At 31.4% G+C, this 11,745-nt stretch overlaps 1 protein-coding gene across 1 annotated transcript; it reads right to left on the reverse strand.

Moving 5' to 3' along the window:
* Window positions 1-41: 41 nt before the first annotated feature.
* LOC105345556 (low-density lipoprotein receptor-related protein 4) lies at window positions 42-9,468 on the reverse strand. The gene is made up of 18 exons (XM_066074353.1): window positions 9,405-9,468; window positions 8,536-8,968; window positions 7,901-8,153; window positions 7,487-7,634; window positions 6,451-6,561; window positions 5,533-5,787; window positions 5,266-5,416; window positions 5,046-5,180; window positions 4,552-4,657; window positions 4,330-4,468; window positions 4,124-4,243; window positions 3,665-3,901; window positions 3,221-3,398; window positions 1,832-1,956; window positions 1,556-1,712; window positions 780-895; window positions 465-590; window positions 42-244 (listed from the first exon to the last, which is right to left on the reverse strand). Exons 1-18 carry the CDS (start codon window positions 9,466-9,468, stop codon window positions 42-44), a joined length of 3,057 nt encoding a protein of 1,018 aa, XP_065930425.1.
* Between the last annotated feature and the right edge of the window lie 2,277 nt (window positions 9,469-11,745).

Here is an 11,745-nt window from a genome sequence, read left to right on the forward strand (position 1 = left end):
CATTGCAAATTGTGTCTATACAGGACGTGCAATGGGATTTATTAAAAAATAATAAGTGATGAAATCCATTTACCTATACACAGTGTTTCTATGTCTGGTTCCCACTGACCAAGTGCACTGCACCTTACAGATGAGTTAAACACTTTCTTGAATCCGGGATTACACTCAAAGTCACATGATTCACCCACATATGGTGGACAATTAAGGAGATGCAGTTTGGAAAATAAGGACGGACAAACGTGAACTGTTGAAAGAATATAAAGCTTGATGCAATTTAGTAATGTTACATTTCAACTGAAAATTCATATTGTATTCAATAATACTTAATCACACCCAATTTTAAAGGATCAACCCGGATACGAATGGCAGTTAAGAAGTTGAAAGGAGCATTAGAAGAAAAAAAAGATGTGGCTACGTATGTTAAAAAGACATCTTTTTCAAAATAAAAAAGGTCATTTATCTACCTCCTTTGCAGGTTTTCTGGTCAGGTAGAATTTCTACGTTGTCTGGACAGCCACAAGTTCTTCCTGTTGGTGTCGGAAGGCAAAACGTGCTGCATAATCCGTTATTTTCCGCACAGAGTGAATGAACTAAAATGTTTATATTGCTTTTTTAGTGTTTGATATTGATTTGATAATAATGGATGAGAAGGTAAGTGTTTAAAAACAATTTTTTGATTTATGCGGGCTTATGTTCTTAAATAGGAAAAGGACAAAAGACTTTTATCGTATTCGTTTGGTTTGAGTCATTTATTTCTTCAGAAAATATGTTAGAGTTACCGTCCGTATTATCGTTTTCCATGGATACAAATAAGCCACTTAGTATCCCGAGCTCTGGATTGTTCTCCATGAATGGTACTCTAGCTCCTGTAGTTTTATGGATCTTCAATACTCGCCTTTTGAAGTTAAAGAAGACAATTAGTATTGTTAAAATTTCATGTTAAATACTGAAATCTGATTGGTTTAGACGCAATTGATAATCCGTTCTATTACCCTCAGCGGAAGCGACAGATTTGTCAACGGGTAACACAACGAATTGTTATATGCGCGTAAATTATGCACGTATGGTTCGACGAAGAATTCACGTCATTTCTACATAAAAGCAACTAAGTTCGCTTTAAAATTAAGATATTCAGTATAAAACAATAGTGCCTGTTTGGAATATTAACAGTTGAATTTGACACCTCTCGAAAACCATTGTCAACCTCCACTTAGCGTAGGTTGACAATGGTTAATCGGGGTGTCAATTTCAACTGTTAACATTCCAAACAGGCACTATTTAAATATTGGCATGCTTCACTATTGATCAAATGCATGTGATACATAAATCTTATATATTATTAACTCAGTTTATACATCCGTTGTTTAAACTGAATTCTCAGTTTTTAATTATCTTACATTTGAAAAAAAACAAAATTACAAAATAAACTTTTTTTAAAGCGACACTTTAAAATATATTGTTATGATCATTATGAAGCAAAATGCCGTTTGGATATTGTTATTTCCTTTCTCGTTGATTTAATTGTTTTAACGTAAAAAGAAATTGTTACACTTACTGACGTTTGTAACCTGTGTAATAAACATAGTCCCCGTTCACAAAAATACTCCTCATGTGAGAAAACGAGTCGACTGCTATAACCTTCCGGTCTCCACCATTCAAATCGGACGTTTCTATGTAGTCAAGGTAACCTTCAATCCAATATAATCTTTCGGCTAAATCATGAGTAAAAAAAGAATTAGTAGGACAAAGAATTTATGAATATAATGGACAATTACTTAGCAGAGATCATCAAAGGAAACCAATTACATAAGGACAGCTTTAATAGGAGTACCTGTAAAATCTATGGCTACGCCGTTGGGCCAATATGCATGAACTGTAACAATATATTGGATCGATGTTCCGTCCATATGAGCTCTACCAATACGTTGAGTTCCTAGTTCCGTCCAAAAGATAAACCTGTTCAATCGAAACAAGATATGTATGAATAATTATGGTAGCTTGTCTTCTTTTTATTTGTATGAAAATTATTGTTTAACAGCATTTTCGCAGGGACCATGTTTAATTTAAAACCACAAGAACAAAATGTACATGTACCTACTTTTTGCCATAATTTCGTCATTCTTAAAGTAATATGACATCAGATTTTTTACCCATATCAAAAAATATAAAATTGTTATAATAAAAGACCTAATTTTCATTATTTATCATGATAAATTTTATACGTGGTCAGAACATTCCATACGAAGCTCGAGCTCTGCTTTCACCCCATATGAAATTAATTGACCACGTATTTACAATTTTAGGTTAATTATTAACCATGTGACTGATAATGCCATGCCTACTGAATTTTTGATTAATGTTTTAATGAATCAACAGCTTCAGTAATCAAGCAGTAACAAAATTATCATATTGAAAATGAAACATATTTACATTTGCTACTTGAAAAACTTTCTACGAAGAAATTAATGAAAACATATTCCCGATAATGGAATGTGAATATAATAATTATTATCGCGGAACACTTTGTAGAATTAAGGAATATATTTAAACATATTTTTTTCTCGAATTACTATTTGTAGAATTTAGGAGATAGGTAAAGATTAAAATACTCTCTTAAGTATTATAAACAGACCAAAAAGGTAACAATCCTCACAGAAAAAACATTACCACCTGATGCATTTTGTTGACTTTGCGTGCTATCTTTATGCTTACATAAAGCACTAAAGAAAGCATTATTTGTTAAGCACCTCATATAGTTCAACTAATAGATTTTTTTCTATACTTTTATCAACATTTCTGGTAAGGGGGAGGGGGCAAGAGAAATTAAAAGATTATGTACCACAATAACGAAGACATATAACTACTTCAAAGTAGTTGTTTTACAGAGAATCAATAGCTAACAATTGTACATATTTCTAATTAAAATCAACGAATGAGAAACTTGTTTTTATTATACATTTTATGATTTGCCCGGGCAGCATCACATGGCAATCACAGAAACGTTTTACTAGCAATAAACGTTAAATAGTAAAATAAATAATAAATAAAAATAATCGTTTTTTAAATATGATGATGACGTATTACATATCGCATACATGTACTATTCATTCTTTAAATATCATAAACCAAGGAGAAAACTTTCGCCAAATACCTCTTTCTCGTTACCTTTTCACACATTCCGATATGTTTAAACATATAATCTGACTTTTCGATCACTTACCCTTTTGAAGAATAAAGCGCGATACTTCTTGGGCCCTGGACACCGGTGAGCAATGTTTTCTGTTCTAACGTCTCTTGATTCAAAACTCTAATGGAATCTGGTTCCGGTGATGCCACTGCCGCAAAGTAGATGTTTCCTGTTGAATGGTCGAGAGCAACACTTTCCGAATATCGAAACCCTGTAGCCAAAAAGAGGATCCTTTAATGGATAGCTACATTTTCATTTTTTGACACTTAGCTGAATTAGCATTTTTTATCTCTAGAAAAATCTATACTACTATATTAAAATAATAGACTCTATTCTTTGAGCTTTAATACCGAGAAATCGGATGAGTACTGTCTTTTGTTTAATATATTTTAAACATCATTGGTACTTGAAGATTACCTATTTCCTACGAATCAATCATGAATACGAATAGATCATGTATCAATTTATTTGTTTTACCTGCAGCATATGTTTTTATTTTACGTTCTCCGTGAAGTGACACAGACATCACTTTTGAGGAAAATCGATATTTCGAGGATGTGAAAAAGACTGTCTGTGTTGATTTGTCAAAGGCTATTCCAGAGGCCCCAGTTGCATTGATAGGTATTTTGTTTAGCTCCCCAGAGTCAAGGCTAACTTGAAGGATTCTGTCGTGTGTGCTATCGGTCACAAGTACAAAATTGCTTTCAAAGACGCCTGAAATACAATGCATATATGAAAGGTTAAATCGTGAAAATCAATAATTAACATACACTTTTATACAGACATGTTCTAAAAGTGTTATTTTATGTATTGTTGTTTTAAGAATATTTTTTCATGTATTCTTGATATTATAATGACTAAATAAGTGAATTATTAGAGTTTGTGTACCAAACTTCACTTTTGGTCTTATTTTTCAGAATGTAAAAGAAGACTTACTGCTGTTACACGTTCGTGAATCATTTTGTAATTGAAGACCCACGTCACACTCGCACCAACAACCTTCTTGTTGAGGAACACATATCCCCTCGCACCCACCATTAAAGCGCTGACATGTTCCTTTAAATATTATCGAATAGAGTAAATTTAAAAGTATTCTTTTTGTTGAGTGTTTTAAATTCAATAACTTACATTTACATGTGTACCTGTTAAATTCCTCTGTAAGTAAGGATCATATATTACCACGCCAGTTGTATTTTCTTGGATAGGTAACAGAGTTTGATGTGTCTTCATATCCTTCAGCCCAAAATATAGGTGTTCTTTTAACACCCATACATAGAAATCCTTTTAAAGATAGTAAACGGATTTTTTTTCAAAATTGCACTTTTTGCTCGAATCAATTTCTTATATCATGTAAATTATGATACCTTATATGAAAATCCATAGGCGGCCTCAATGACTAAGTTGTGTGTTTGAACATCCAATCCATTACTCAAACAACTCTTTATTAACACACCATCGGACCAATATAACCTGTGTTACAAAGTTTTCAATTCTAAAGATAATAAAAATTATTAAGTGACTATAACATATCAATTATGAACTACCAGTGAAAAAAGATTCCCGGGTAATTTTGCGAATGTAAACTGTAACATCCTATTGAAATTCCATGTAACCTACTGCAAGCAATAATCATGACTTTCAGAAACAATAGCAGCCTTTAAATTTGAATTGTTATTGCATGTGCTCTTATGTCATGTCCTTATATATATACATAAACAGGTTATCTTAGGTATGCATTCCAATATCACATTCTTATGTCATTAAATACTCCATTTCATTGTAGTTTTCATGGAAGTTTGCTTGATAATTGTAAGTTGAGATAAAATACTTTAATGATGGTGGTTTAAAAAACCCAGACCTATTGCTCGTGACATCATAGTTTAAAGTTCTCGGAAAGGTCAACTCTTCTGAGGTCACCAACGATTTCGGTGATTCGCCCTTCCAGTTTCCGCTCATAATCAAAGAAGGCGATCCAGATATCCAATACAACTTCCTAAAATATTTTTGTTCATAAAAATTACAAAACAATGAAAGAAGTGGAAAAAATTCAAACATATTCAAAATGTACTGCAACGAACCCTTCTTCTGGATTAATTGTTAAAGACTCTGCATACTCAAATTCTGAATATATAGACGACGTATTTCCCGATTCAAGATTAAATGAGAGGATCTCGCTGGAACCATCATTAATCCAGCCCAACAAATGTTGGTTCCAGTCTATAATCAAATCTGCAAAAAATAATCATTAGGTTTTTATTGTTATGATCAATACACATGCATTATAAAATCAGATTTGGTTTTTCGTTAATAAATTATATCATTTTTTGTTTGGTAGACAGATATACCTTTTCCGCTCCGCATGTTTGTCAACACACTTATTTGCCGAGTTCTCATGTCTATTTGTTTTAACACACCGCTGTTCTTGTCAATATAGTATATCTTTGCTTTGACAGCATCAACGGCAAACGATGTTATGTTTGCTGTTGAGTCTTTAAAGCTTTGTGAGGCTGTGGAAATGTTGTTGATGGAGGCAATGTTGACAAATTCAAACTCATTGTGAGTACTAATTAAAATTCCTTTTCTGTACATCAGGGGTCTTTCTATAGAAGCAAAATAAAATTAATGTTATATCTTTGTTATTTTAAAAACAACCATCTGAACAGATTTATGTTTATACACACTATGACACTTTGTTTTTTATTTTGAATACATACTTTCCTTGAATTTAAATATGTTAACAATAGTATTATTTTAACTTTTTTTTCATTGGAGGAACAGTTGTTAATAGACATGTCGGTACTTTTAAAACATTCGATACGACTTCAAATTTCAGTGTCGAGTGTTTTTATTATGTTTTATTTCTTTAAAAATAAAACTGACATCGATTTAGAAATCCTATGCAAAAAAACTTTTCCACACTTATTGAAATTTTGTCATTAAAATATTAAGTATTACCACTATTTAACTTTAATAAACTTCTTTATCCATTTCGTGTTTTTTTAAATAATGATATTTTATACAGATTAAAATTTTATGACTTATGCTGGTCCTTGCTTTTCTATAAAAAAAAAAAAGGACGACTTTATAGGCATCTTAATTTAGTTAAAAATATCATCACCATAACTAAACCGGCACTACATAACTTAAACGGTGCAACATTTCAAACATCTTAGGATACGCCCTGTTCCAAGATTAGGTTTAAAGTAGCAAGAAATAATTAATATAATGAAACATGTGAATTTCATTAGCAACATTAGGTATACTTTTGCAAGATCTTTCATCATCTGTCAGGTCGTATCCTTCGTAGCATAAACAGGTCGGACCTGATGGAGTGTTCACACAGATTTGTCCACAGTGTTTTGAGAAGCAGGGATCTATATACATAAATATTCAGACAATAAAAACGAGATGAAGTACTTTAAAAAGTCTCTTAAGCAATGCAAATAACGGGAAAAATATTTCTATATATATATATATATATATATATATATATATATATATATTTATAAAATCATAATTATAATAATAAAAAAGTAAGTGTACATGGTGTTTCAATTATATTACACCTGAAATAAAAACAAGTTTATCAAAATGAGTGTCATTTTTGGGAGTTGATTTTATCTGGCAAACCGAAACTGAAACAGTGTTTGGACCTAAGCACAAATCAGCACCGCTGACAAGAGTTAGTTCTTGAAAATAATCGATAAATTCGATGTAATGTACGCTGAAGCATTTTTTAAAAGGAAACTTATTTATAAATACCGGTACCTAAGAAATAGTCAGATTTTAAATAGTACGAACAATTTAGAAGTTTTTTGCAGTTGTATGTATTCCTACGCCATAGTTCAATATAGTCTCGTTCAACCATCGGCTGTCTCTGTACATCTCTGACAAACAGAGAGTCAGTCTATATCTAGAGGTCACATCATCAAACTATCACGTGGTATCTCTTACTTGTCGGAGTTTAACGGAGACAGCCGAGCATCTGGTTGAACGAGACTAGAGTTCATTATTGGTTGGATCCATACACTTTTTGAAATATTTCGAATACCGATACATAGTTTGATGAAATCAATTCTATTTTTCAATATAACACAACATGATTCTTAAGAGATTTTCTAGAAATTATTCTCGAAACATTCCGAGAATCCAAATTATGAAAATGTGCTTAATTCAAATAGAGATTAAAAACTACTTGCCAAGCAAAATAACATATCGTTGATTTTAAGATAAATAATAATCTATAAAATCAACTTCCGTCAGTACTTCAGTACTTTGACTAAGAGAGTTCTTATATACCTGGGAGATTTGGAAAATTTTCTGTGTCAAAAATAGCTAGAGCAGTCGGGATTCCTGGGTTAAAATTTACATTATAACTGTATACACCAGAAAAAGCATCGATTCCTCTTACAAGTCTTTTCTCCTCGCTCACTAAATGTAGGACATTCTGTAAAATAGTATTAGTTTTCCTGAAATATATATCATTTCATATTCAAAAATGCACAAACTGCATACAAGGAATGAAAGATAAAATATTTTAATAATTGTTATATATTTTGAAGATTGATAGGATACAATTAAAGTAACCCATCATAAGGCGTAATAAAACTATTTGCTTTCTTACCTTTACGTTGTAATTTGAATTTGTAGAAGGGTAAATATTCTTTTAATTAAAAAAAAAACAAAATAAAATAAACGAACACAATATACTACCTTGTAGAATTGAATTCCACTCATAGGGTTCATATTAGATCTTACTATCACTCTTCTGTTATAACCATCGTAATCACAGACCTCGGCAGTATCCTTTACAATGTCTACCCAATACAATTGGTTTTTTTCTGTGTCAATAGCAAGGGATGGAACGTGTACTATGCCATTGAACACAATAACCGTTGAATTCTCTCCGTTCAGCGACGCTTTCCTGATGCGACCATTAGGGTGGTTATCAGAAAAGAACATAATTCTACAAAGAAAAGTCAATAAAAGTAGTATATTAGAACTTTTTTATTTGAATTTGAACAATCATTTGTATACAACAAATTGATTACAACAGCTTTAAGTACATTTACTTTAAAACAAAATTATTTACTGGAGGAGAGAGAGAGAGAGAGAGAGAGAGAGAGAGAGAGAGAGAGAGAGAGAGAGAGAGAGAGAGAGAGAGAGAGAGAACAGTAGTTTGTTGAACATGAGTTAGAAATTGATTTAAAGCTTTAAATAATCTGTTCACAAACATAGTCTGCTATAATTGTTCAGTCAAGTCTATTAACAATAAAAAGCCAAGTTTATATAGAATATAAGAAATTATCATAAGAAACAAATTAAACTTAGCTTTAAAAAATATTTACCCATCAACAGGATCCAATGCAAGTCCTTCGGGTCTGTTCAAGTTGTCCTGTACGACGACCTTATAAATTGATGCATTTCCATTGTATGCCGGCTTCATTGCAACCCAGTTCAAACGTGAGTCACACCAATACAAGTTGTTGGATAGGTAATCAAATGCAATCTGCCCCGTATCGTCTGATTTTCCATAAAACTCTGTTGATAACTCGTACGAGTCGCTTTTGAGAAGACTGTAGTTATGAACAGCTTGGATTTGGAGAGAGGAAGCAATAAAGGCCACTTTTCTTTTAGGATCAGTCGCAATGCTTCTAATTTTTCCAATTAGGTAATATGTCAGGTAGTTAAATCCGTTACCATTTTCGGGTATTTTTGGAAGATTTGACAATGAAGATGGGTTCCGAACACCATAAATGATACCTTTCTCAAACGTACAGGCTAAAGGAAAGCAAAAATACACATATACTAAATTGTTTTACTGTTCTGAATGTAATATGTTATTTCCTAAAACACAATCATGAAAACACACAACCAATCTCTATTGTGCTAAATGATTAAGCTAACAAATTGAACATTTTCCGATCCCAAAGATTATTGCATAAACTTCTACTGTTTATGCTAATTATTAAGGGTATATTAAAAGAATATAGTTTGTACCGATTACTAATTATCAAAACATGATTTGTCCAAAATAGACCAATCGTAAAAATTGTTATCATCACATGGATAGTCTTGCCCCTTATCTTAGATGCAAGTTGATTGCATTGATAATATATGTAATACACGTGTACATAATTATTCTTAGTTTTATACTAAACTTTATAAAATAAACAACGATGATTGAAAAAAAGGAACAATTCTATTGCAAACATACCTTCGAATATCTGGTCAAAAAACAATACGACATGTAGAACAGTGATTAGGACTTCAAACTTCATTTTACTCAATAAGAATAGCCACTTTCTTTGATAAATATTTCATTTTAAGGAGTTTTCAAATTTTTATAATGGATTTAGCAAAGCATTAAAAAACATTGGCACATAAAATGAAAGCAATTACTATTCTTGGCTGTTTGGCATCTAAAAATCTTGCATAAATGTACAATGCAAGATGTGAAATTGACAATATTTTTTCATCCATTTTCCATTAGCTTTTCCGTTAATATGACATTAAGATACAAAAAATGTACATCTTATTCATAAACCGGATGGATTTAAAAGATTAAACCAGATTATGCTTTTATTTAGAGAACATTTCGTTTTTAACAACCATGCTCCTCGTTTCGTATCACTGACCCACCTAACTGGTTGGATGGCTTTATAGATTGGTATGGCTCGTTAGAGGGATTACTAAATTTATCGCTTGTTTGATGAATGCATATACCATTAATGTTCAACCATTAGAGAAAATATCTATCATTTTGATTGATTTACAAATTACTCCAACTACATGACAAGGAATTGATAATAAAAATAGCAAAATATTTACATTAAACAATACCTTTGAAGCAGCGTACCAGTAAGAATTAATTAAAGGGACTGTGGTAGGATTTGATCGCAAAATTATTAAATTATATTTTCTCACAGCAACGTCTACAACATTTGTCTTCAAGATTTGAATGTAATTTATCAAGTTTTAAGCGGAATAAGGAACATGAAATTCTAAGTTATTTATACAAAACTCGAGTCGGTTTACAGATAATGTTAAATAACGGAATTACTACATATAATATATTATTCATCGTGTTTATAATTTTTTTTTTAATAAAAAAAGATTTGGATGGAACTTTTCTCAAGATAATATTTCTGTAATATAAAAGCATTGCTTACACAACAAAATGAGTTTTCTTTCATATTCCGTTTGTTAGTCAGCTAATTGCTTTATCATTTGGTCGAACATTTGAAATAATCAACTTAACCAATCGAGAAAAAACCATTAAAAAATTAATGTAAAAAGTTCATCTAAAATTGTGTCAAGGTCATATTATCGGTAAGCTTTTTGTAAAGTATGGTGGCATGGATCTGCAACGCACATTTAAACGTTTTCATGTGATATCAAATAAAATATATTAATTTTGTTGTGGGCGACAGTTGCAGACACCTTTTCCTTCTTTAAAAAGATTTATAACAAAATGTGTTTTTTTAAATCATTATTTTTATTAAATCTTAGAAATAAACCAAAATGTTGAAGTCATAATTATTTTTTGAAACAAGATAAAAGTATATAACCGGATACTCTATATACACACGTATTCAAAATGGTATATGTGCATTTTTATGAGATTTAAGCAACCTTTTCAGGACAAACATTGAATTAAACTGAACCTTCCTCTTTGTGGTCGATGCTGAAATGATATTTCAGATTTTATTACAATTTAACGATTTCCAAATTCATTGTTGCATCATTTATCAAACACCAATCGTAATGTGTGTTAATATGCTAGCATTAGAATTGTAAATATCCAGTTTATCTATAGCTAGAAACTACATTTGACGACAAATAACCTTGATTTTGTATCAGCGATTTTCTATCCTATGTCTGAGGTAAAAAAAAAAAATGATAAAGTTTCAAAATTGTTAACTAAAGAGACAATCAGTAGGGTAGTGCTGAGGGTATGACTATCAAAGAGCCATGACAAAAAATAAGAATTTACATCAATTGGGCCCTACAGAGTGATTGTTGAATATCAAAATGAAAATCCTTTCCTCTGATTAGAATACAGCAAAAACATGTACGAGTGCATTTAGCAAGAAACGCAGTCGAGTGTTGGAAATACATGTTAAAATGAAGAAAAATGTTTTCCGTGTACGTTATTCTAATTTTACGTTATGAACAAGTTCTGTCATTTGATTTGTTATGTGATTAGGTAACAACATCACTTAAAATGGGGATATCAGATTGCAAAGACGTGATGAAGGCTCTATCGATGGATCTTTCAATTACAATATAAGTGGGTCCTGTTTCATTAAAGGACAATTTATGTGTTTTCTTGAGTTACGTACAACTTGAAGAATCATTTTGATTAACTGATATGGGTGTGGTTTGTCACGGAAATAAAGATTTTTGAAACGACATCTAAGGTTTGAAATATGGAACTATTTTAATGTCGACGTTTACTAGTGGTTTTCCGTTTGAGTTATGCCAAATATTGAGTTATGGACGGTGATCAGGTGGTACAGTATCAAATCAAAAACTTTTCTTAACAGACAAATAGT

The sequence above is a fragment of the Magallana gigas genome, chromosome 2, assembly GCF_963853765.1.
Source record: "Magallana gigas chromosome 2, xbMagGiga1.1, whole genome shotgun sequence".
NCBI lineage: Eukaryota > Metazoa > Mollusca > Bivalvia > Ostreida > Ostreidae > Magallana > Magallana gigas.

What these genes read in the sequence shown, in the direction of transcription:
- LOC105345556 (XM_066074353.1), bottom strand. Translation starts at nt 9,468, where the DNA reads ATGAAGTTTGAAGTCCTAATCACTGTTCTACATGTCGTATTGTTTTTT. An exon ending in CGTAGCCATAGATTTTACAG is followed by an intron (nt 1,713 to 1,831) that starts GTACTCCTATTA and finishes CTCATGATTTAG; the next exon opens with CCGAAAGATTATATTGGATT. An exon ending in TACACAGGTTACAAACGTCA is followed by an intron (nt 896 to 1,555) that starts GTAAGTGTAACA and finishes TAACTTCAAAAG; the next exon opens with GCGAGTATTGAAGATCCATA.